The sequence below is a fragment of the Mesoplodon bidens genome (genome assembly GCF_964165515.1).
Source record: "Mesoplodon bidens genome assembly, chromosome: 7".
In the NCBI taxonomy this organism is placed as follows: Eukaryota; Metazoa; Chordata; class Mammalia; order Artiodactyla; family Ziphiidae; genus Mesoplodon; species Mesoplodon bidens.
Window position 1 is genome coordinate 8,362,853 of NC_138164.1, and position 26,283 is coordinate 8,389,135.

Genomic DNA, 26,283 nt, shown 5'->3' on the forward strand with positions numbered 1-26,283 from the left:
ATGGACGGCGTAGCAAAAGTGGATGGATTAAGGTTGTTTTATTTTAGCCTCCCTTATTATCTGGATTCATTACAGTAGAAGCTCTTTTCACTGACATCAGTTTAAACGACTTGCTATATAACCAGGGCTCTGTATTCCTTCTGTAAAACATGCCAACCGAACGCCCTTGGCATGCGGCATGCACACGACTGGTAGGCTTCTCTCTGGGAAGTCTTATCTCTTCTTCCACTTAGTTCATTGCCAAGAATCCATTGTGTTTGTTCCCAAACCTGTTCATGCTTGTCCTTGTGACTGTAACTAATGTAATGAAATGTTATGGAAACTGTAGGGTTATGAATGCAAAGACAGTCATTTTTGCTTTTATAAAATCAAAGTAACACATATATGTAATTTTAAAAGTCAAATAATACTTTTAAAATAATGCGAGACAACAAAAAATATAAACAGCAGTCTCTGACTTATCTTTCCCGGCTCCATAGAGGCAACCACTTCGACTTCTTATAGCTGTTTCTTTTGGCAGGTACCTACAATTTTCTAAATAACACATTTATGTTACTACTTCTTTGATTATCTAAAATGAATAATTTTGGCTGTTATCCATTATGGAAGATGAGATTTAAGTCTTTGGCATCACCTCAAATACTCACATTTGGCCTTCCCCCTTGCCACCAATTAAATCAATATTACAAGTACACACTAGGGTAACTGTGTAAATACTATTTCTTGCTGAATCATGTAGTGTTCTATAAGAATACTTCCTCTCTTGTACAACTTCTTATTTAACCTGGAGCGAAGAATTGCCTTGTTTTTTCATTTGCTTAGTTTCCTGTATATCTATCATTAGTTCAACCCCAAACTCTGAGTGAACTCTACATCTCATAATATGTTTTAAAAAAATCAGATAGTCTTTCAATTCAATCAAAAAAAAAAAAATCCAAACTAGTACCCTCCATCTTTCTACTATAAACTAATCTGGTTGTACTCTAGATCTGGTGCACAGCTGTTGTCCTGGGAAATCTTCATGTCTCTCTCTCCTGTCCTCTGACTGCCATGTTTTTATTTTTCTGGGTATGTTCCCTTGTTTTGGTGAAAAAAATTCAGTGTATTCTGGAGAAAGGGTAGAGAGGAATATATTTGTTAGAATAGATGAGAGTGTCTTTATTCTCCCGTCATACACTTGATTGAGAATTTGACTTGATAGAGTTATTTTAGGCTGCAAGTGAATATTTACTCAGAATTGCAAAGGCATCATTCTCTTTTCCTCCAGCTTTCAGTGACGATTGAGGAGCCCCATTTAGAATCCATTCTGATTCTTTGTCTTTTATATGTGACTCTCTTTTGGTTCTCTCTAGAAGCTTTCAGAATATTCTCTTTTTCCTGTCTCATTTCTTTTACAGTAATGTGGCTTAGAGTGAGCTTTATTTTTTCATTCAGATGAATTATAATCCATGGGCCCTTTTGACCTGGAAGCTCATGACTTTAAATTGTGGCATGGTTTCTTGTTATTTCTCTGAAGATGAATTATTTCCATTTTCTGCCTCTATTGAGATGATTATATGGTTTTCTCCTTTATTATGTCAATGTAATGAATTACATGAATTGAGTTTCAAATGTTAAATCAACCTTGCATTCTTGAGATTAAAGGCAACTTGGTCATGGTATATTATTCTTTTCCTTTTTAATCATAGCTTTATTGAAGGCTAATTGGCATACAATAAACAACACATGTTAAAGAGTGCAGTTTGATAGGTTTTGACATATGTATACATCTGTGAAACCATCACCACAATCAAGATAGCGAGCATGTCTGCATGTCCATCACTCTTCCCTTTCACCCCCCAATCTTCAGGCAACTAGCTGTTGTCATCATAGATTAGTTTGCATTTTCTAGAATTTTGTATACGTGGAATCACGCAGCATGTACTCTTTTTTTGGTCTATTTTTTAAAACTCAATATAATTATCTAGATATTCATCTATTTTATTGCATGTATCTACATACATTCCTTTTTTTTTTGCGGTATATGGGCTTCTCACTGTTGTGGCCTCTCCCATTGCAGAGCACAGGCTCCGGACGCGCAGGCCCAGAGGCCATGGCTCACGGGCCCAGCCGCTCCGCGGCATGTGGGATCTTCCCGGACCCGGGCACGAACCCGTGTCCCTTGCATCGGCAGGCAGACTCTCAACCACTGCGCCACCAGGGAAGCCCATACGTTCCTTTTTATTGCTGAGTAGTGTTCCATTATGTGGATATATTATAATTTGCTTATTCATTCACCTGTTGATGGATATTTGGATTTTTTCCAGCTTTTGAATATTGCAAATGAAGCTACTATGAGCATTCTTATATAAGTCTTTTTGTGGACAGGTCTCTGTTTCTCTTGGGTAAAAAGCTATGAGTGGAATGTCTGAGTCATATTGTAAGTGTCTGTTTCACTTTTTAAGGAACTGCCAAACTGTTTTCCAGTTTGAGAGCTCCGATTATTCCACATCCTCACCAACTCTTGGAATGGACAGCCTTTTTGATTTTAGTCATTTGAGTGGGTATATAGTAGTATGTTATTTTAATTTGCATTTTCCTGGTAACAAATGATGTTAAGCATTTTTTCATGTGCTTATTCACAACCCATGTATCTTCTTTGGTGAAGTGCCTGTTCAGATCTTTTGCCCATTTTCTTAGTGGGCTGTTTGTGTTCTTAGTATTGAGTCATTGGAGTTCCTCATGTTAAAAGATAAAATGAGGCATATTAAATTTCTGAGAGTTTACCTGAGCAAAAATCTGTTCGACTCAGACAATGCCAAACCCAAAGTGGGTAGGAGTGCTCCATCGACAGGAATTAGAGGAAGACTTTTACAGAGAAGATGTGGAAGCAAAGCAAGGAAATTATCTGATTGGCTGTAGCTTGAGTGGTTGTATTATCTGGAAAAGCCTGGGTGGCTGTTTGTGGGTGGCTGTCCTTTGGTTTGAGTTCTTAACCTTGAGGCATTAGAGGTTTTTGTTTGCTTAGGAGACTCCTGAAGCGTTCAAGCCATCTCAGTCTAATAGCCTCTTTGTTTAATTATTTTAACACATGTATTCTAGGTATAGTCCTTTTTCTGTTGTATGTTTTACAAATATTTTCTTCTTGTCTATGGATTGCCTTTTAACTTTATTAACAGTACATTTGAAGAGCAAATGTTTTTTAATGTGATGAAGTCCAGTTTATTCATTTGTGTTTAATAGTTTGTGCTTCTTATGTAGTACTTAAGAAATTGCCAAGCCCAGGGTCACTAAGATTTTTTTCTTAAGTTTTCTAGTTTTAGCTTTTATATAGTTTATGATCCACTTCACGTTAGTTTCTGAATATGGTGTGAGGTTAAGGTCAGGGTTCATGTGTATGGCTATCCAATTGTTCTAGTACAATTCACTGGAAATATCCTTTCCATATTGAATTTTCTTGGCACCTTTGTTGAAAATCAGTTGACCTAAATGTGTGGGTATACTTCTGAATTCTCTGTTCTGTTTCACTGATATATGTGTCTATCTTAATGCCAATATTATGCTATATTATTACTGTAGCTTTATAATAATGTCTTGACATAAAGCAAAGTCTTTCAACTTTGTTCTTTTTTTTCAAAGTTGCTTTGGCTATTTTCGGTCCTTTGCATTTCTGTATAAATTTTGGAATCACCTGATCAATTTGTACAAAGAAACTTGCTGGACATTCAACTGTGATTGTATTAAATCTATAGAACAATTTATGTATGTAGATCAATGTTAATGTGATGAATTACACTAATTGATTTTCAAATATTAAACCAACCTTTCATTTTTAAGATAAATCCCACTTAGTTGTGATAGATATCCTTTTCACATAATGTGGGATTCGATGTGTTTATATTTTATTAAGGATTTTTGCATCTATGTTCATGAGGAATCTTTCTTTTCAATTTTCTTTTCTTGTAATGTCATAAGGTGAATTGGGAATTTTTCTTCTTCTATTTTCTGAAAGAGTTTGTGTTATATTGGTATTATTTCTTCCTTAAATGTGTGATTGACTACACCAATGAAACCATCTGGACCAGGGGTTTTCTCCGTGAAAGTTTTTGATTACAGATTCAATTCCTTTAATAGATATTGGGGTATTTAGATGTTCCATGTCTTCCTGAGATGCTTTTGGTAAAGTGTGTTTTTTAAGGAATTTGTTCATTTAATCTAAGTCATGGTATTGACCACAAAGTTGCTTATGACATTCTCTCGTTCTTTTAATGTAGTAAGATCTATAGTGATGTTCCCTTTTTATTACTGTTATTGTTGGTTTGTGTTTTCTCTCTCCTTCTGTTCCTCTCCCTCACCCCCTTCTCATCAGTCTGTTTATGGGTTTATCACTTTTATTAATCTTTCTAGAGAACCACTTTTTTTTCCCTCTGTGTTTTTTCATTTTCTAGTTTGTTGATTTCTTCCCTTAACTTGATTGTATCCTTCTTTGTATTTAAAATAGGGTTGTCCTTCACCCTTTACTTTTTAAGCTTCTGAAGTGGAAGCTTAGGTCATATTTTAAACTTTAAAAAAAATGATCTTAGTCCATTTGGGCTGCTATAACAAAATACGACAGACTGGGTGGCTTATAAACCACAGAAATTTACTTTTCACAGTTATGGAGGCTGGATATCCACGATCAGGGTGCCAGCATGGTTGATTCTGGTAAAGGGACTCTTCCAGCTTGCAGACTGTCAACTTCTGGCTATGTCCTCACAGCACACATGGTGCAGAAGAGCTCTGTGGAGCCTCTTTTATAAGAATACACCCCCACTGATGAGGGTTCCACCCTCCCCAGCACCTCCCCAAGGTCTCCTTATACCATCGCATTGGGGGTTAGGATTTCAACATGAATTTTGGGAGGACACAAACATCTAGTCCATAGTAATAACGTAAGCATCTTAAAACAATAAAAGTTCTTTTAAGCATTGCCTTAACTGAATCCCACAATTTTGATGTGGTATGTTTTCATGATCATTCAGTTCAAAATATTTTCCAGTTTCCTCTTTCTTTTTTGGCCTATGGGTTATTTAGAAGAATGTTTATAGATGTTTTGTCATAGATTTCTCATTTAATTTTGTCAGAGAACAAAATCTGTACAAATTAAATCTTTTAAAACATATTGGGACTGATATATGACCTAGCATATGTTGTATCTTAGTGAATGTACTATGTATCACTGAGAAGAATGTATATTCTGCAATTGTTGGTTGTGATGTTCTAAAAAGGTCAACTAGATTAAGGTGGTTTATAGTATGGTTGGATTCTTTATATTCTGATTTTTTGTCTGTTTATTTTATCAATTATCAAGACCAGAGTGTTAAAAATTTCCAGTTATTACCGTGGATTTGTCTATTTCTTTCTTCAGTTCTGTTAGTTTTTGTTTTATATATTTTGAAGCTCTGTTATTAACTGCGTACACTTTATTATTGTTATGTCTTCCTGATTGACCCTTTTATCATTATGAAATATCCTTCTTTATCTCTGGTAATACTCCTTGTTTTGAAATCTGCTTTGTCTGATATGAATTTAACCACAACAGCTTTCTTATGCTGTTAGGTATACATTTTTTCAATCCTTTTACTTTTCATCTATCTGTGTCTTTAAAATGTGTCTTTTATAGATTGCATGTAGTCGGGTCTTTTATATTCAGTCTGACAGTGATAATCTGTGCTTTTTAATTTATTGTGTTTAGTTCATTTGCATAGCATTTAGTTCATTAACATTTAACATAACATTACTAGTTTGTGTTTAGGTGTACCATCTTGAATTTCTATTTGTTCCATCTGGGTTTTTTGTTGTTATTGTTCCTCTGTTTCACCTTCTTTTGGGTCAATCAAATACTTTTTGGTATTCCATTTTATTTCTACCTTTGGATTTTTAGTTATACCTCTTTGTATAGCTGTACCTTTCTTTTTTAGTGGATGTTAGGTTGGCATCTGCTCTCTAGCATCTCTTTTTTTTCTTTGCGGTACGCGGGCCTCTCACCGTTGTGGCCTCTCCCGTTGCGGAGCACAGGCTCCGGGATGCACTGGCTCAGCGGCCATGACTCACGGACCCAGCCGCTCCGCGGCATGTGGGATTTTCCCGGACTGGGGCACGAACCCGTGTCCCCTGCATCGGCAGGCGGACTCTCAACCACTGCGCCACCAGGGAAGCCCTCTAGCATCTCTTTTGCTGTTGTCTTTTCTCCAGTTCTCTTTGTCCCTGTGGGATATTCTCTTTTGATCCCTTTACTCTCACTTTAGCAGAATTTCGGGAGATAACTGTGTGTGCTCAATCCCCCACGTACCTTCCTTCTACTATTACAAAAACAGAAACAGGAAACAAAATTTGTGTTGTAATGTGGATGATGCAAGAAAGACTACATGAAATTCTACTCGGAGGCCCATCATGGAAGAAAAGGCCTTGGCCTTACGTTAGGAGCTTGGTGAATGAGTAAGTGTACATTTATGTTTTTAGGTCAAAATAATATGCTCGAGCTATGTATGTATGTATGATTATTATTATTCACAATTCTCCACTTTTAATTGGGTTTTTCAGTTAATGAACCTATTCTGTTCCTGACTGTGATGTAAAAGATGGTCTCTTTTATCCCTGTAACTTTAATTGATAGCAGATGGTGGTTCTTTTAGACGAGGGAAATGGGAGTCTAGGACAGTAAGTTACATCCTTCTGTTTCCCAGATGAATAAGCAGCTCATTTATCTGTGGAGGTGGGACTGAATATAGGGGGTGATAGTACTTCCATTCAGTCCTCTCCTTTTCATTCCTTCTTTCAACAAATATTTGTTGCCACGTGCTGTTTGCTGTGCTCTGGTGCATCTACCTTTGGGGATATGGAAGCACTGACTTAAGCCACACAGATGGGTTAAGTTGCCCTTTCCTTGGGCTGGGTACATATTGGTGATTTTTTTCTCTTTCTTTTACTTTTTGACTGGGGGTGAAAATGTATCTTTATCTCTTATATTTGGTCAAGAAGGCAACCACCCATGTGAAACAATCATGGTAAGGGGAGGGAAATATTGTGCAGTAGAAATTCCCTTTCCTGTGAATGGAATCATCTGGAATACTTTAACAAACAACACTGGTTAATAGTCATTATTGGACACAAGAACTTGATGGAATTTTAATTCTCACTCAGACTCCTGTGCACCTAGATTTAGCACTCTCTTAGTCTCCAGGGAAGATTCTCTGCATTTATTTTTAAGCTTTAAGTGACCAAGTTACAGCCCTAAAGGCACACCCTTTACTGAAAGCAGGAGGAGGAAACAGCTTGCTGAATAGTATGGCTAAGCTCATTTCTGGATCTTGGTCTTCTATTCTCAATTCTGGGAAGAGGTCACTCGGAAGAATGAGTTTTTTTCTTGGAAGAGCCATAGTTCACTTCAATAATATGGAGACAACTTGAAGATTTAGTCTACAGAGAAATTCAGCCCCAATTTGTCAGACTTCTCGTTTCCACACAAGAGGCTGAAGAACTCCCTGCAGTAGTTTCTCTGCATGTGTCATATATTAAGAATAAGAGTATTCATACACTCGTCCATATACATATGTGTATGAATATATATGACGAATACTGTTATCAATATACGTAAATGCTGTCATTTTCCAAAATCTTTCTCACCAGCTTTCCACACTCTGTACAAGATGCTGTCCTGGGAACGGAGGGAAGGGAGGGAGTCTGTAAACAGCATTGAAAGGAAAGAGGGCTTGTTGAGAAGTGACGGGAGCAGAACAGAGTCCACTAGATAGAGACAAAACATGGGACCAGGCTTAGAGAGGGTGAGGAAGATGAGGGAACCAGAACAAAAGCTACAGAGTGAGGAGAAAAGGAGAGGGACAGGGCAGGTACAGTGAAAGCAGAGGATGGCAGAGATCCACGTGGGGAAGAGGGAAGGGGCCAGGGCTTTCTCCGGAGGACTTTGTGCATGTGTCTCCTTTTATTTTATTTCATTTTGTAGCGGCAGACTTCTGAGATGTGAGAACATATGGGTTAGGTATAGCTCCCACGATACTACGAACTCATGGTAACTTTCACAAGCTTATAATTCATTTTCAAATCTCGTTTTACCCACGCCTGAAAAATCAGACCAGCAGGCTTTGTACCAGAGGGGAGAGAAGGCTCTAACTGGGAATCATCCATGTCGCTGCCTGGCTTCCCTAATGTCTGAATAGCAAGAAAGGGTCTGTGCCTAAAAGCTCTCCCCGCCTTCACCAGGAGCTCAGAGGGAGGACCTTGGGAAGGGGAGTGGTGTAGTTGAAAGATTCAGTATTAACAGCCAGTGAGGTAAACTCGCTAAAATTGGCCACATCTCAGAAAATGTAAATATTCCATTTAAAAAATCAAACTACTATGAAAAAAATTCTGGTTATAGACTAACACTTCTGTCAGATGCTTATAAAAAATAATCCAGGGCTTTCCTGGTGGCGCAGTGGTTGAGAGTCCGCCTGCCAGTGCAGGGAACACGGGTTCGTGCCCCAGTCCGGGAAGATCCCACATGCCGTGGAGCGGCTGGGCCCGTGAGCCATGGCCGCTGAGCCTGCGCGTCCGGAGCCTGTGCTCCGCAACGGGAGAGGCCACAGCAGTGAGAGGCCCGTGTACCGAAAAAAAAAAAAAAAATCCAAACAGAAAAGAAAACTTTGTTTCCCAGCATGAGCCTCACTTCTACCACAGGACTTTCCAGCCCTAAGAAAGTTCTGCCATGTGAGAGTACTTGTGAACAAACCGTGGCTACAGGAGTTTCCTTCTGCACAGTGGGGAGCTGCAGAAAGCAGGCGGGTACCACAGGTGGTGGACTTGGCGGAGAGAGGAGCATATGGGTTCGACAGCAGAAATAGATGTCACCATCTGGCACAAAACCCCTCAAATAGTCCCATTACCTCCCTGTCCTATCCCTTATCCAGGTTGAGAGCAGAGGGCCTTTGAGATATATTTGATTTTTTCTTTATGACATAGTCCTAGTTTTAAGCACATGTAGATGGAAGGTGATGTGTTTTGTTGGGGGTACCTGCCAAGGTGGAGTTCAAGGAAGAGGGGAGAAGTTTCTGAGGATGGACTCCCTCTGACATGATTGCTTGGACTGGAACTGGGGTGTTTCCTGGGGGTGCTAATTAGAACAGGAAAAGTGTAATCCCCAGGAAAGTGGGAGATCAGCGTGTCAGCTGTTGATGCGCAAGTGAAATTGATTCCTGGATGAGAGGTGTCTGCAGAAAGGTTTCCTGGAGGCACTTCTTGCCAGACCCTGGATGACTTTCACAGGAGACTCCTGGACACAGACAGCTTGTTCAGTGGTTTAGGGGCTTATCCTGTGCAGGTTTTGAACATCAATACCAGGCTATGGCTGCTTGGGACATGGACAGTAAAGTCAGATATGCTGTGAATACCTTGCTGGACTTCAACATCTAGAATCTCAATGGTTGTGAGCTTTCAGAGCCTTACTTGGGGTGATGGAAATTTGGAGACACGTGGCAAATGTTTCAGTATTTGCTGTTGCTGTTGAGTTTGTCCTTTGGTTTGTGTGCTTAGGTTGTTCTGTTGGCATGTCCAATGGAGCTTCGGTACATCCTTCATCAGCTACTGACAGCATGCCTAGATTCCAATGACACGATGACATTTCATCACATTTTAAAAACATGATTATTTGCACTGGAACAGCCCACCCCTTAAAATGCCTAATAAAATAAACTCTGGAAACGGATCCCCAGATTGAAATTCCTTATATAAACAAGTGTGCCTTTGCTGCAGGAGTTCGTTGCTGTTGTTTCTCACCTCAAGAAGGTTCCTTGTTCATGTAAAGATGACCTGTCTGTCGGTTAAAGAACAGTGCTGCTCCCCGTGGGTCAGAATGGTGCCGGCCACACATGCCTTATTGTCTTTTTCTAAGCTGGACCCAGTGATGCATGCTGTGTGGACAGGGTACGCTTGGAATTGGATGAAACTCTGCACACCTCTTCAGATTTTCTCTTTACACAGGGGATGGCCGGAGTGGCCTCTGTCAGTGTCCTCTATTCTAGAGACTGGAGAGAATCCTAGTTCTGCTGATGGTCAATCAGAATTCCATCCCCCATCCCACACTTCTTTCAGATCCATGAGAAAGGAGAGGAAGAGTTCAATGAGAAGAGTGAACATTATTCTGGAATCAGTGAGGAGCCTCTGCTCACAGCAGATCAGGTACGAATCTCAATCTCTCTCTCTCTCTCTCTGTCTCGGTTCTTGGGACTTTTAGTTCCTTTGATATAGAAAAAGTCTGAATACATACCTGCCACATCCCTTTCAGGCAGTAGAAAAATGTATGGTCTTGTGGTGGCTGTGTCTTTGGTAAATTTCATGTCTCTTTAAGCCTCAGTTTACACACCTGCTGTAATTAGGGATGTAATTCCTAACGTGCGTTGGATGTGGTCCATGTCTGATAACAGCCAGAGATGGGCTCAGCGTTTACTGCCTTCATTTCCTGCTAAGTGTCTTTATTGCAGCTCATTGTGCTTGGAGTCAAGACCCTTAAACAAGGGTCCCAAATAGCTGTTCTCACAAGAATAGAAATGGCAGAAGAGGCTTCCAAGTGATGGACATTTTCTCATATTTCATAGAACACTGAAAACGTTGGGCCTTCCAAAAGAAGTATTAGAAACACTTGTTTTTTTTAAAAAAAGATCTAAAGTTTCACATTTTATTGAGTTACTTATATTTGGGTTTTAATAATTTGTTACTTAGGGAAAATACTCCTGAGTCTCTGGATTCTTTATTCAACCTTTGAGTCAACAACTATGTATGGGCGCTTGCTTTGAGCAGGCACCTTTCAGGTGTTTTCACAGAGTGGTTCTGAAAAAGCTCCACTAGGAGCTTTTGGTTCCAGAAAGTGCTTTTCAGTAAAAAGAACTCTTTCATATTTGTGGTAAAAAGGTGGGCTATAAACAGATAAGGACCAAGAGATTAAAGGGAACCAGATTAAAAAGAATAGGGGCTAGCAGTTACCTTGTGAATTTGGGGGTAAATACAATTCAGTGACACAAGTTCAATGATAATGACTCTGAAAGAGAAGCTCAGCCATAAAATTCTAAAGGAGGGGTCGTGTAGTTTGCTCGTGTTGCATGAACGGCTTGCAGTAGTCAAAAACGAAGTATCCCTTAAATTTGTGAGCAGAGATGGGAAACCTTGGGAATAAAACAGAAATTATTCCAAAGGAGGGGACCCAAGTGCCTTTATCTTTGATCCAGCCTAACATAAATGAACCCACTTCAAAGACCAGTTGGCCTTGGAAATGGAGCCCATCACAGCATCGAGAACAGACAAATATATAGATGCGCTGTTCTGACCAGACTCATGGATGGCTCCTTTCAGAAGTGGTCTTTGCTTATTCCATTTTCTTTATGTGTAAACAACTAATGTACAAAGTAGTTCAGCCTTATTCCTCTTGGCAGTTATCTAATTTTCCTCTCTCTTCTAGGAGCTGTCCCCTACAAGAGTCTAGATTACAGCTGGGTTTCTTATCGATTTTCTGCTCTCCAGAACCTACCTGTTCTTTTATTATGTGATTATCTTTATTTCCACTTTTGTTTGGCAGCTTTAGTTCTTGTCCAGGTGAATTCTGGAGGAAGAGCTGTTTTCCTCTATGTAAAAAAGCAACTCCCCATTTTGAGTTAAAAAACACTTTGGTTTTTTCCCGTCTTAAGCATCATCACAATGAATGGACTGGATTTTGTGTTTGAGTTGTGTAGATAAAATGTCCTGCTACTTAGAAAGAAAGTGCTCAGCAAATTGAAGTAAATGTTCCCTTCCAGGAACCTCTGCTTCATTTCCTGAAAGAGCAGTTTATTTCCAATAAAACACTCATCTCAATGATGTTCTTAGAAGAGGCTGGACATTAAAGAGGACTTTATATCAAAGGAAGAGTGTTTGTAAGCCTTTGGTCAGATCTAGTTTTATTATTATTCAACATTTATTAAGTAACAATATTGCTTTAGGAACTGTACAGACAGCAAATTAGGAACATCCTTCCCTGATCAGAATTCAAGCTGGGATGTCCCTGCAGCAGAGAAGAGTGAGTACTCCCTTGTGTACCTTCTCCAGGTGATTGAGGAGATTGAGGAAATGATGCAGAACTCCCCAGACCCTGAGGAGGAAGAGGAAGTTCTAGAAGAGGAGGATGGGGGAGAAACCTCCTCCCAGGCGGACTTGGTCCTCCTGCAGGAGATGCAGGCCTTGACCCAGACCTTCAACAACAACTGGTCCTACGAAGGTAAGAGTCCTGGGGGTGGGCTCATGGAGGACACACTCAGCTCTGCCAGGCAGGGCACATGCTTCACACGCCGCTAACAGAACCTCGGATCTAGGGAGTTGGCAATACCTTTCTTACTGGACATTGGGAGAGAAGTTAGCATTGCTGGGGGAGGAAGCAAGATTAAAATGGTAAAACGACCTGCTGTACAGCACAAGGAACTCTACTCAATACTCTGTAATGGCCTATATGGGAAAATCTAAAAAAAAGAAAAAAAAAGAGTGGATATATGTATATGTATAACTGATTCACTTTGCTGTACACCTGAAACTAACACAACATTGTAAATCAACTATACTCCAATAAAAAATTTTTTAAAAATGAAAACAACGGTAAAACAAACCAAAGAACAAGACTAAAACAGAACAAGTAGAGGAAATCTGAACCCACTATTCACAATGATGCTACCATGAAATCAATGAAAAAACCTACAAATGGTAATGATAATAATAGCTCGTATTTTTGGAGAGCTTTGGAGGGCCAGGCGCTGTTCTAAAACTTTTTATGCATAATCTCATTTCACGCCCATGCAAACCCCGTTAGGACTGAGCTAACTGAGTTTCCAAGAGGGTAAGTGACTTGTTTCGAGGCCACTGTTGCAGAAATATAATTAAGAAATAAAATCTCCTCCCCACCCAGAAAACCTCTCCACAGAAGTAGAGGTTTTCTTTCTGAGAAAATGAAAACAATTTCATTATTGAATTGATGCATGTCACAGTCAACCCACTAAAGGGATTGCAAAACCGGAAAGAAATCTAACCCGTGTCTACAGCTAACTGGACACAACCCATTATAATTTTGCAATTTAGAGTCAGGTGACAAGTTAGGCCCCTGTTTTCTTTCTTGGGGATGACTTTTCAAAGCAGTGGCTCCCAGGTCCTTGAGGAAGCACATCTGAGTCCTGAGACTGGCCAGTGGCTTATTTAGCCATTTAAATGATGCACATATATTTGAAAAGGACAGAGAGAGATTCTGAAAGAAAAAAGAAGGTGGGGGGCTTCCCTGGTGGCGCAGTGGTTGAGAGTCCACCTGCCGATGCAGGGGACGCGGGTTCGTGCCCCGGTCCGGGAAGATCTCACACGCTGCGGAGCGGCTGGGTCCGTGAGCCATGGCCGCTGAGCCTGCGCGTCCGGAGCCTGTGCTCCGCGACGGGAGAGGCCACAACAGTGAGAGGCCCGTGTACCGCAAAAAAAAAAAAAAAAAAAAAAGGAGGTGAGGAAGAGGGGAAGTCTCTTCCCTTATTTTCAACAGGGAGAATCAAGCCTCTTATTTTATTTTATTTTTTAAACATCTTTATTGGAGTATAATTGCTTTACAATGGTGTGTTAGTTTCTGCTTTATAACAAAGTGAATCAGCTATACGTATACATATATCCCCATATCTCTTCCCTCTTGCGTCTCCCTCCCACCCGTCCTATCCCCTCTTCCCTCTTGCGTCTGCCTCCCACCCGTCCTATCCCACCCCTCTAGGTGGTCACAAAGCACCGAGCTGATCTCCCTGTGCTATGTGGCTGCTTCCCACTAGCTGTTTTACATTTGGTAGTGTATATATGTCCATGCCACTCTCTCACTTTGTCCCAGCTTACCCTTCCCCCTCCCCGTGTTCTCAAGTCCATTCTCTACGTCTGCGTCTTTATTCCTGTCCTGCCCCTAGGTTCTTCAGAACCTTTTTTTTTTTTTTTTTTTAGATTCCATATATATGTGTTAGCATACGGTATTTGTTTTTTTCTCTTTCTGACTTACTTCACTCTGTATGACAGACTCTAGGTCCATCCACCTCACTACAAATAACTCAATTTCGTTTCTTCTTATGGCTGAGTAATATTCCATTGTATATATGTGCCACATCTTCTTTAGCCAGTCATCTGTCAATGGACACTTAGGTTGCTTCCATGTCCCGGCTATTGTAAATAGAGGTGCAATGAACATTGTGGTACATGACTCCTTTTGAATTACGGTTTTCCCAGGGTATATGCCCAGTAGTGGGATTGCTGGGTCCTATGGTAGTTCTATTTTTAGCTTTTTAAGGAACCTCCGTACTGTTCTCCATAGTGGCTGTGTCAATTTACATTCCCACCAACAGTGCAAGAGGGCTCCCTTTTCTCCACACCCTCTCCAGCATTTACTGTTTGTAGATTTCTTGATGATGGCCCTTCTGACCGGTGTGAGGTGATACCTCATTGTAGTTTTGATTTGCATTTCTCTAATGATTAGTGATGTTGAGCACCCTTTCATGTGTTTTTTAAGCCTTTTATTTTTAATGCATATTTGCCCCTGTGCCACATTCAAGTCTTAAGGGGTGGAGTCAAAATTTGAAACTAGGCAGGTTAACTGCAGAGTCCACACTCTTAATCTGTGTATCGTATTAACTCTCTGACACAGGTTTGTGGTAATTATGATCCTGCAAAGAAAGAGGTGGATGAAGCGTGAAATTAAAAGATGTAACAGCAGTGGCAAAACTGGGTATAAAATTCATCCATCTGCGGGGATAGTGGTAACCAGACGGCCGGAGGGGACACGTTCCCTGGGAGTGGATCCGGATGGGGATGATGGGACTTATAAACGACGGAGAGGGAAGGCGGGCTGGTCAGGGTATAAAGGTCCAAGCATGGACTAGAATAGTGGTGAAAATAGAGGCGTGATCTGAAGAGCTGCACCCTCTAAGTAAAACCCTGTGGCTCTGAAGAGCAGAGGCAGGGCGATGGCGGCAGAAGGAATCCGCTGGGAGGGATGGAGTGGATTTGGCCCTGGTGCTGCATTCACAGCTGCTCCAATCAGGCCATTCTCCGGCACACAAAGGTCCCACACATAGAACGCTCAGCTAAAGACTCGGGAAAACGGCTGAAATGCGGAGTGAAATGGCAAAAACAGAAGGAGGAGGACAGCTCCAAAGAGCGAAATTAGAGGGGAAGGTTGAACTAAGTCAGCAAATACCCCGGCAGAGCAGGAGCGGAAAGGGAAAGGAAAATGGATTCTGATGTAGAAATGAAAGATGCCACTAGGAAGGGGCACTTTCAAAAATATGCTCCCGAATCTACTTTAGGTGAAGAAGTCTTAGGGGACAAGAGTTTAGAACAAAGTGATCCGTGTCCTGTTTTCCCTGGTTCCCTTTCCTTTTCTCTGACAGTAGCAGACGACTCGGTACCAACAAGCCAGACTTCATTTTTCTGTACATGTTGCCCATCTTTACGTGTTTCACATATTTTGGGGCACGTGCACTGCGACACAGGACAGTAGGTGTAAAGAAGGCCTCAGATCGCTCTGCTTATTCTGCTGTCAGCTGTGTCTTGATCAGGTTTGGGGAATAAACACCACCTCTCTATTTCTCCTCAGCACGGACGCCAAACCTCTTCGTCATGTTTTTTCCCCCAATTCTTGACCCATTTCACATGAGGAATATTACAGAGACAGAGGAAAATAGGGAGATGGAACAAGGGATCAAAAACCACACGTCTGCCCACACACGTTTTTGTGGACAGAGTCCACAGTCCTTGGGGGCTGTTTTTCCTCCCTCCTTTGTTTCCCCGAGATGATGTTCTCTTCTGCAGTCGATAACTGGCTCTCCCTGCTGGCACGCCCCTAAATTGTGAAGGTCTGTCGTGGCCCTTTGAGGAATTGTCTGGGGCCGGGGGGTCTCCTCCTGACCTGTCAGGCGGCCAGGGACCCGGGAGCCTCTCCAGTGGGCTGGGCTTGATGCAGTGACCCTGCAGGATGGTCTTCCCCTGCAGGACTGAGGCACATGTCTGGATCTGAGCTGACAGAGCTGCTGGACCAGGTGGAGGGCGCCATCCGAGACTTTTCAGAGGAGCTGGTGCAGCAGCTGGCCCGCCGGGACGAGCTGGAGTTCGAGAAGGAAGTGAAGAACTCCTTCATCACGGTGCTCATCGAGGTGCAGAACAAGCAGAAGGAGCAGCGGGAACTGATGAAGAAGAGGCGGAAAGAGAAAGGGCTGAGCTTGCAGAGCAGCCGGATAGAGAAGGGAAGCCAGATGCCTCTCAAGGTAAGAGGACAGCCTGGCGCGTGGACCGAGCGCACCCACGCCTGCGAGCTCCCCGTTGCAGGTCCCGGGACCAGCCCTGCCGTGGCCCCAGACAGACCTGTCCTAAGCCGTGACAATGAGCAGGGACACCCTGGCAGACAGCAGAGCCAAGAGAGGGAGAAGAGCCCACCCGTGCCCTCTGCTGCCCTAGAGGACGCCCGGTCTAACAGGAGGAGACAGGATGTAACACTGGAAAATAAGTGACTGTGGCGTGTGCTCTCTTAAGCTAGATCTGAAAAAGTGGGGTGAAAGCATTTAGGATTGAAAGGAGTTGTGCCCTGGGACAAGCCTGCTACCAGCACAGCTTAGGGTGCTGACTCATCTCTTTAGGACGTCCATAGGGTGTTTCAGGATGGAACATTATGACGCCTTGTGATATTGACCAGATTCTTCTAACCAGTGGTTCTCCATCAGGGAAGCTCAGCTGAATCAGCTAAGGAGCTTTTTCTTTTTTTTTTTTTTGCGGTACGCGGGCCTCTCACTGTTGTGGTCTCTCCCGTTGTGGAGCACAGGCTCCGAACGCGCAGGCCCAGCGGCCATGGCTCACGGGCCCAGTCGCTCCACGGCATGTGGGATCTTCCCGGACCGGGGCACGAACCCGTGTGCCCTGCATCGGCAGGCGGACTCTCAACCACTGCGCCACCAGGGAAGCCTGGAGCTTTTTCAAAATACCTTTTCCTGGGCTCTCCCGCAGACCTACTGAATTGGGCCCGGGCATATGCATTTTGGAAAAAGCTTTCCAGATGACAGTCGTTTTACACATGCCCTTCCCAATGGCTGGGCATTTTGTTTTCTTCCCTGAGACATTTTCATCCTCATCTGTCAAGGTTTCCCTCTGCTGCTTTCTTTTTCTATTTACACAATGGAGGCTGAAATGAGGAAACCCAGGAGTGCAGGGCGGGTCTCGTCGCCCGAAGCACTTACTCAGATAAGAGTCTTTGAGACTCTGCTATTGCTTCTTGCAAAGCTCAGGCTGAAATTTTGGCCTGTGTCTTAGCCCAGGTCTTACCTTTGCTTTCTAGTCGCAGAACTGGGGCCCGGATCTGGGACAGCATGGAAGCTGACAGGTCCAGGTAGCTTAGGGAGGACCCAGGCGTCCCTGGGCGATGAATATGAGCAGGAAGCACTTGCCCTTCTGAGTCTCGCTCTCCCCCCTCCCCAGCGCTTCAGCATGGAAGGCATCTCCAACATCCTGCAGAGCGGCATCCGCCAGACCTTTGGCCCCTCAGGACCTGACAAGCAGGTACACCCCATCTCCCTGCTCCCAGCTTCCTTCCCAGATTCTTGCAACTTGGTCTCTCCAACAGAGCAGGGGATGGTAATTCACTAGAATTATCCCCGCACTGGGGCAGGTTGCAGGGGGAAATGTCCTAACAATTTCTTCCATTCTAAGGAGGACCAGAAAGTGTCTTTTTTAAGGCAATGTTTTTTGAGCCTTAATATTGGAGGGCCTGGATAAAACTTAAAACTCAACACTACTTGTAGACCTGTGAGTTCAGTTGTTTTCAGAACAAAATGTATTAAAGGGGAATCCACTTCATGAAAGATCCCATCCAAGAGCTTCTTTACCTCTGCCACACTGGGCCACCAGGTGAGCCAATCCCACCAAGACTGCCTCTTCACTTCAGCTGCCCTGTTGACAGTAACCTGTGCCGCGGGGTCTCCTGTTTAGCTCCATTTAGTCAAACACTTCTCACCTGAGAAGTGGCTTGCATTTCTGGCTCTCAGGTGCCTGCCATGTGCTAGGCTCTGTTGCTTAGGGCAGTACAGAGATGAGTAAACCCTGGTCCTGCCCTCATGCAATGCATAGTCTAACAGAGAAGGCCAGTTTGTCAATAGACACCTTTGAGATTGTGCACAAAAACTGTGTATGTTTTAGACATATTTGTAGCTAAATCCTAAGTGTTAGAATTCTGGAACTACAGCCTAGGAAGAAATTTTAGGAACATCTAACTCACTCCCCTGAGTTCACAGCAGTGAGAACTAAGGCCCAGAGAGATTAGGCGTTTCCCCAAGGCCACGCCGCTAGTGGCAGGGCCAGGCCTGAAACACAGGCCTCCGGGTCTAGAGGTTTTCTCACTCACGACCCCAGGCTCCCTCAGAACCTTCCAGGTCTCTCTGGCCGGTGTTCTTTGATATCCCACTGGACCCTAAGATGATTTTGTTGTAGGAGCACCTCATCTCCAGCAGAGGGAGCAAACCCAACATCCCAGACCCAGGGCAGGGTTGAGGTTTTCTCACCAGTCATTTTGACAGAAGAGAAACCATTCATTCTCAAGTTGCACTGCAGAAGATAAGAAAATATCACCACTACCACCACCACCCGCCCCTTAGAATGTTGTCTGCTTTCAGCCTGGAGGAGAAAAAGCTCACCAGGATTCCTAAATAATCAAAAAGTTTCTAGTGTCAGAAGAATATATCCGTTGGAGTGGAGGGATATTTTTCCTGGCTAATATGGTAAAGTCTTACTTTTAAAGAGACATTTTCCAAAAATGGGAAGAAAGTCCTGAAACGATGGTGCGCACACCATCGTGGGTGTTGTCGAGAGTGTCAAATTCGACGGAAGCGTGTTTTTTTAGAGAAAAGCCCAATCCCCATGCAAGCTGTCAACCATTACCTCAGCCCCCGGGGGGTGGGCTTCTGTCTCTCATGCTGCGCATCCTCCTTGTCTTCTAGTACCTGAATACAGTCATCCCTTACGAGAAGAAGGCCTCGCCCCCATCGGTGGAAGATCTCCAGATGCTGACCAACAGTGAGTTCCTCCCTTTCGCAGTGAGACCAGGGGCTCATTTCTCTCCCTCCCACCCTGTGAGTTTCACCCATGGTATCTCAGTCCGGAGGTGTCCCCAGAGCAGTTTCTATGGGTCAAAATGTGCTCCACACCGTTGCATCACGTCCCTGGCACGGGGTCTAATTAAAGAGTTCTGCAGCGCTACCCAGAGCTGCCTCGTCTTTTCCCGGTTCCTGTAAGGGAAGAGACTTGCCAGAGAAAAGGAGCTGGTGGAAGAGGCTGGAGCAGTGGCAGTGTGGTAGTGGTGTGCAGGGGCTCTCTGTGGTTCATCCACAGGTCTCAAGGCTGCGCACTCTCTGCCTTGCCCTTTCTCTCTTCTGCAGCTTGAGGTTGCCTCGTGTCCCCAAAGCAGGGAGCTCCTTCTAAGGGACTGGCTGTATCTAGTGAGAAGCAAGGTTTCTTGGGTGGGATAAGGCTGATTAGAGAGAATAGAGTCTGGTTTTCCTTCCAGGCAATGACTGCTTCCTCTCTTCCACTCTGACTCTAGTGTCAAATAATATTAAGAAACATTCTGAGCTATGGGAGAAAACAGCCTGTGATCAAGAGCCTTTTGTAGGCAAAATCTCTTTATAGACATCAAACACTACAACCCCCAAAGGGCCGGGGGGCACGTGGTGTCTGCCCTCAGCGTCAGCTTGATTCTTTTAGGAAGAGAAAAATCCTAGGCTGAGATGTGGGGACGGGCTCAGTGAATCACGAGACCGTCCATCTCCCTGGCAACCGTGCACTGCATTGAGTGACACACTAACCGGGCTGCGCAGTCCGGAGCCGGTTGCTGTGCTGCTGCCTTGGCGGGAATGGACCCCTGCAGGGCTATTTGACACCCTAGGGAATGGGAAGAGGAGCTTCAGCTGTTTGGCTGAGGAAGATAGGTACCTCCTGGGCCCAGTGCTAAAGGTGCCCAAACGGTTTCATTTTTATCATTTGGGAGAACTAAAGCAGGAGGTTCTGGTAAACGGAAATCTTGCCTACATCAACAGATACTGCGGCCTTGAGAATCTGGAATTTTAAATTCAAAGTGCATCGGCTTCCTCTAAACTCATTTGGAGCGCCTTTATTTGCATACATATGCACAGAGATTTTTTTTTTAACGGAAGCAGATAGAAACGAGCTGACATTTATAGGTGTTTGTATTTTCACAAGGAGTAAGCATTTGGAAAATAATTTGGGCAAATTATGAAGGTTCATATATGTAGAGTACTCTATCGTGCTCTTTATTTTTTTTCTATCATGCTCTTTAAAAAAAAAGGAAGAGCTATAACTGTATTACAGATAACTATTCAGGAATTCAGTGTGAAATCCTTTCATTTTAATTAAGAAACACTGGGTTTGCTTACACATTTCAAGTTCATTTTAAAAATTAGGGCTAGAGTATATCCGTCATTTAGAATACTCTGGAAACATAGAAATGTGAACAAAAGAAAATAAGTAACTTCTTGTCCCCTTCACTGTGGTTACTGTATGGTGTTTTTCAGCCATAGTATTTTATGCCTTTTCCATATGGTTGGGATTATACTGGCTATAAAATTTCATATCATGATTTCAGTCACATCAGTTAACATTTGGTTAACATCCTGGGTTTTTTTGTTTTGTTTTGTTTTTTGCGGTACGCGGCCCTCTCACTGTTGTGGCCTCTCCCGTTGCGGAGCACAGGCTCCGGACACGCAGGCCCAGCGGCCATGGCTCACAGGCCCAGCCGCTCCGCGGCATGTGGGATCTTCCCGGACCGGGACATGAACCCATGTCCCCTGCATCAGCAGGCGGACTCTCAACCACTGCGCCACCAGGGAAGCCCCTAACATCCTTTTTATGGCTCTCTCTTCTGTCATATGGACATACGACATTCCAATATTTTATCCCTTTAAAAAAAAAAAACTGCCAACTTTCCTGAATACCAATTCTCTTGTAGATTATGAAAGCTCTCTTTCTGGGCACATCCTTGTATGGGTTTGTGAATCACACCTCCTCTTTCCCCGACTCCTGAGTCAAGAATGTAGGCCAAAGACTGGCTCCGGGGACTGGGCAATTTATATAAGTTTTGGATTTTGGAGATCACCTTAGTCACATATTGACTGAGTGCAATTATTGTATTTTTACGCCTATCTTCTTGGTGGGCAGCATTTAGTCTACTCATGCTCAGTTGCAAAGTATTTTCAGCCTATTACATTGAAACGAATCCATGTCTAAAAATACAGAAGAAATAAAAGAAACCATTGCCTGGATGGCCTGAGGTCCAGTCTTTTTCTGGAGTTGGCCACGGACTCATGCCACCATCAGGCTCTGTTCCTCACCCACTCCTGAACTTTGGAGTCAAGTTCCATGACCCTGACTTGCAACTAGGCAAGGTAATCAATGGAAAACAAGACCTAGGAATGGACTGGGGGGTCCCTCCATTGTAATGGTTGCCTACTGACCCCAGCTATCAGGGCCAGCTGATTTTTAGTGTTTTTTCCACTTGCCAAAAGTAATACATGTTCATGGAAAAAAGCTGGACACTGTAGAGATATCACGTAGAAGGGCACATCCCCCGGGCTCTCACACTCCGAGGTATCGGCTTTTTACGGTTTCATGCACATTCTTCCAGCTTTTTCTATGAATATTAGCATTTATTATTTACTCATTTAAAATTAATACCTAAAGTTCTGCAGCCTTCTTTCTTCATTCAGAAGTATGTCTTGTATATACAGATCGCTCTCATTTCTCCTGAAGCTGTATGAGACTGCGTATATACCATATACACCATAGTTTACTTAAGGCATCTATTGATGAATAACTCTATTGTTGGATAACCCACCCCTGCCCTCATTTTTTGATAGTATAAGCAAGGCCCAGGTATTTTCTTGAAGGATTTTCTACAAAGCTGACTTCCACAACATGAATCATGAATATGAGAAGATGCTTCCTAGTTTCATAACAGAAAAATCTGTTTGAAAAACTTTTATAAAAAGCCTTTAGGCTTTATTCACTTCCCTATTGTTTGCTTCATGTGTAGGTCACATCCTGTTTCAACAAGCAGTCTGTAAGCTCCTTGAGGGTCACTAATACTCTTGCATTTCCACACATTCTAGCGCTGTACTGGGCATAGAGCAGAAAATACGTGTGAAATTAAATTCGTTTGCTGTTAATGAGCTGGAGGTGAGAACTGTGCTAATAGTACCTGTTGACATGAACAGAACGTCTTTAAAGCAGGTGTATCGGTGGTTCGGGGAAGTGACAGCTGTTAGTACTGACAGTTGGATTGTGCGTCCGAGAGCCGATTCCTCTGTTACATCGCTTTGTGTACTTTTATGGTCATGAAAGATACATACTTAGGAGGTGATGTGGAAATTACAGATGAGCACACGCACAAAAAGTAAAGGATAAAAGAGAAGTCACCTCATCCATAGGGCCCCCCTGACTCTTCTGATGGATTTCCCACCAGCCCCCTCCCCGCCCCAGCAGGTTGAATGCTGACTCTTGCCAGAGGCCTCTAGACTTTGCTCAGTACTCAATGAATGTCTTGTTTCCTTGACTCTTTCTCGCTCACTTTGGGTTGGTGGGTTGTCTGGCCCCAGAGGTGAGCTCTATGCCCTGATGCATCTTAGCTCCTTTCTCTTTCCTTCTCCAGTTCTCTTTGCCATGAAGGAGGATAATGAGAAGGTGCCCACTTTGCTGACGGACTACATTTTAAAAGGTAAGAGCGGCCCAGGCCCCTGGGAGCAGAACATCCTCTAGGGCCCCCTCCCCCAGGACTCCTGCTGGACACATGGAACCCCGCACTGCAGCCCTCCCAGGGCATCCACGCCAGGCCAGATCGGGCAGGGTCAGGGAACTCAGTGGACAATTGTGAGGAGGCCCTCGCCTTTGGATGTTGCTAGGAGGCCTGAGGAGGAGATTCCATCACCCCCGAGTCACCAGAGTGACTCCACACAAAAAGCAGCCAAACCAACAAAAGACTTATTGTGAAAGTTCTCTGTGGCTTGGGCTATTTAGTTGGCAAAAATAAAGCCAGAGGATACCTTTAACAGTTTCAACTACTTGAAAGGCAGCAAACTAGAGTCATGATTAGCTACATCCTTTCATAACTTTTTTGTTTCATCTTTTATTATGGAAGTTTTGAATATATATAAAAGTAGAGTGAACGGTATGATGAACTGCCATGTACGTAACATCCAGCTTTAGCAATTACTAACTCCTGGCCAATCTAGTTTTCATTTATATCACTTCTCTCTTCCATGTTTTTTTGAAGCAAATACCAACCATTATATATATTTTTCATCCATGAGTATTTCAGTGTACATTCCTAAAACATAACCACGATATCATGATCACAACTAGAAAAATAAAAAATGTAAAAGTATCTTTGAGGGACTTCACTGGCCGTCCAGTGGTTAAGATTCCACACTTCCACTGCAGGGGGCTCAGGTTCGATCCCTGGTCAAACTAAGATCCCGCATGCCGCATGGCATGGCCAAAAAAAAAAAGTATCTTTGATTACCCAACCAGTGTTCAGGTTTCCCTGATTTTCCTATAAAATTTTTTCAGGTTATTTGTTTGAATCAGGATCCAAAGAAAGTCCATACATTACAATTGCATAATGTATCTCTTAAATCTCTTTTAATATATATAGGTTCCCCTTTCCCTCCTCTCTCTCATTCTTTGAATTTTATTTCTTAGAGAAACCAGGTTATTTGCCCCATAGCATTTCCTCTTTCCAGCTTTTCCTCGGTAGTTGCGTCCTCACGGTTTCATTTAATACGTTCTTCAACTTTTTGTATTTCCTGTTGCCCAGTAGAGCTGGAGGACTGATCACATTCAGATCGTCCACACCAGAACAGACCAGGCAAGGCCAGAGAACTCAGTGTACAATTGTCTGCAAAATTTTTGATAAGTTTTTGGTTATCAATGGTTGTAAACTTCCATTAAGAGACACCTGTTACCTGGTTGTCTTTCTTTGGGGGATATTAATATCTGTATTAGTCTGCTCAGGCTGCTAAAACAGAAGACCACCAGGTGGCTTAAACAACAGAAATTTATTTTCTCACAGTTCTGGAGAGTAGAAGTCCAGGATCAAGGGGCCAGTAAAGTGGGTTTCTAGTGAGGGCTCTCTTCTTGGCTTGTAAACAGCTACCTTCTCGCTATGTTCTCACACGGCCTTTCTTCTGTGTGTGTGTGAGGAGAGTGCCAGAGCGCTCTGGTGCTTCTTCTTACAAGGACACTAATCCTGGAAGATCAGAGCCCCACTCATATGACTTCATTTAACCCTCCCTCCTTAGAGGCTCCATCTCCAAAGACAGTTACACTGGGGGTTAGGGCTTCAACATGAATTCTTGCGGGGACACAAACATGGACTCTGTAACACTCTCCATCAATGGTCATTCATTGTCCAGATTCTTTTTTTCATTAGGTTTTGCTCCACAGGCACAACTTTGGGCGCAGCTTCCAAAGGCTTGTGGACCTCAGTTTAGAACCTCTGAGCTGTATTGTTTCCATAAGGCTCAGAAAGATTAATCTTAAATTTCTGCAGGATGAATTTAGGCTAAACATTGGGAAGAACTTCTGACTCTTAAAGGTTTTAAAAGAGTATCCAGGGCCTCCCTGGTGGCGCAGTGGTTGAGAGTCCGCCTGCCGATGCAGGGGATACGGGTTCGTGCCCCGGTCTGGGAGGATCCCATATGCCGCGGAGCGGCTGGGCCCGTGAGCCATGGCCGCTGGGCCTGCGCATCCGGAGCCTGTGCTCCGCAACGGGAGAGGCCACAACAGTGAGAGGCCCGCATACCACAAAAAGAAAAAAAAAAAAAAAAAAAAAAAAAAGAGTATCCCATTTCTCAAAGGAGGTGTGTAGAAATGGGTTCTATAAGTCTGGGAGCCCGAGAGCTAGACTTTACCCCTCACGATCCACTGAAATGTCAGTGAGTTTATAAAACTAGTTAACATTTACTGAGCACTTTCTATTTGCCTCTGAGCAACCCTGTGGGGTAGGCAGAGGCACAGTCCACTGTATACATGAAGAAACAAGCACAGGTAGGAGAAGTTATTTCCCGAAGGTCGTAGAATTAGTAACAGCCAGACCCAGGACGTGAACCCAAGCAGACGGGCAGCAGAGACCATGCAGTTAATCATGACACTGAACAACCGCCTGTCCCTGGCTCTTCCTCCTTCTGGAAGGAAGACACGTGATCACCATCCTTCCCTGGTTCTCAGGGGGCAGTTCTCTGCTCGGGACGCTGGCGAGAGGCTGGCGTGGCCGCTCTCGGCCACGGACACCCCGGGCTGGCAGGTGTGGCCACACACTCGCTTTGACGTCCCTTCTCTCCTCTTCTCTTTCCAGTGCTCTGTCCGACCTAACCTTGCCCTTGGGAGCAGCCTTGCTGCGGAGGTCACTGAGCAAGAGTCATCCCACTGCAGGGACTGCATGACACCACGTAGCCTCCGCCGTGTATTTAAACGTGTATAGCTTAACCTGGATTAAACATGAGCAAATGCGCGGGGTCCTTTGCTGTTGGCTTCTAGTCCTATTAACCGTTGGATGCATGACCGAGGGGCAGGGCTGGTGACGTCACCTCCTCTCTGCCTGTGTCGGAGGGTGGTAGACACTGTCGCCACTCATGGTGTAGTCTGGCTCCAGCCCTCAAAAACAGCTTCCACCCTAAGACTAATTTTGAAATAAACCTTCATTTAATTAATATTCTTCATGTGCTTTGGCGTGTGGTGTCCCTCGGCCCTCTGGTACAAACCTCCAGAGAAAGGATGTGTAGCTGCAACCACATGATGCTCGTGGCCCGTGGCAGCCAACACGGAGTTTAGGGCTGGGCCGTGGGGGGTGGTGCATGCCATGCCCTGTGGCGGGGCTGCAGTTGTACAGACGGAAGGAGGAGGCCATCTTCAGACGCCTAAGATCTAGCTGCTTGACAGCTTTACAGGGAGCCGCACGCTGAGTTGGAGGAGCTACTGGTTAGAGAGGAGAGTGTGAAGTTAGCGCATGGCAAGTGAAGCTTGGTGGGGAGCAGCTGGGCAGCTGTGGTGCCTCCTGTTGGGATGGCCGGGTTGACTCCTGCAGGCCCGGGTGCTGGAGGGCATCAGCTCTGCTGGGCTCTCCCAGCGTGGGGGTCCCGGCTGCTTTCCTGACTGCTCCCACCGACCCCTGGTATCCTCTGGCCGTGCATGCCCTCCTTGCCC

The 26,283-nt window shown here is 43.9% G+C and overlaps 1 protein-coding gene across 5 annotated transcripts in view; it reads left to right on the top strand.

Moving 5' to 3' along the window:
- The window catches only part of FEZ1 (fasciculation and elongation protein zeta 1), a 40,222-nt gene extending 14,430 nt beyond the window's left edge, over positions 1-25,792 (top strand). For 3 of the 5 annotated variants that reach the window (XM_081239296.1, XM_081239297.1, XM_081239298.1), the window contains exons 4-10: positions 10,105-10,191; positions 12,088-12,256; positions 16,006-16,295; positions 17,497-17,577; positions 19,011-19,086; positions 22,733-22,798; positions 25,436-25,792. In XM_081239296.1, the coding sequence (XP_081095422.1) occupies positions 10,105-10,191; positions 12,088-12,256; positions 16,006-16,295; positions 17,497-17,577; positions 19,011-19,086; positions 22,733-22,798; positions 25,436-25,452 (786 nt within the window). In that variant the 3' untranslated portion in view covers positions 25,453-25,792. The remainder of the gene's footprint in view (positions 1-10,104; positions 10,192-12,087; positions 12,257-16,005; positions 16,296-17,496; positions 17,578-19,010; positions 19,087-22,732; positions 22,799-25,435) is intronic. The other 2 variants (XM_081239299.1, XM_081239300.1) reach the window with 2 other exon arrangements.
- Positions 25,793-26,283: the final 491 nt, after the last annotated feature.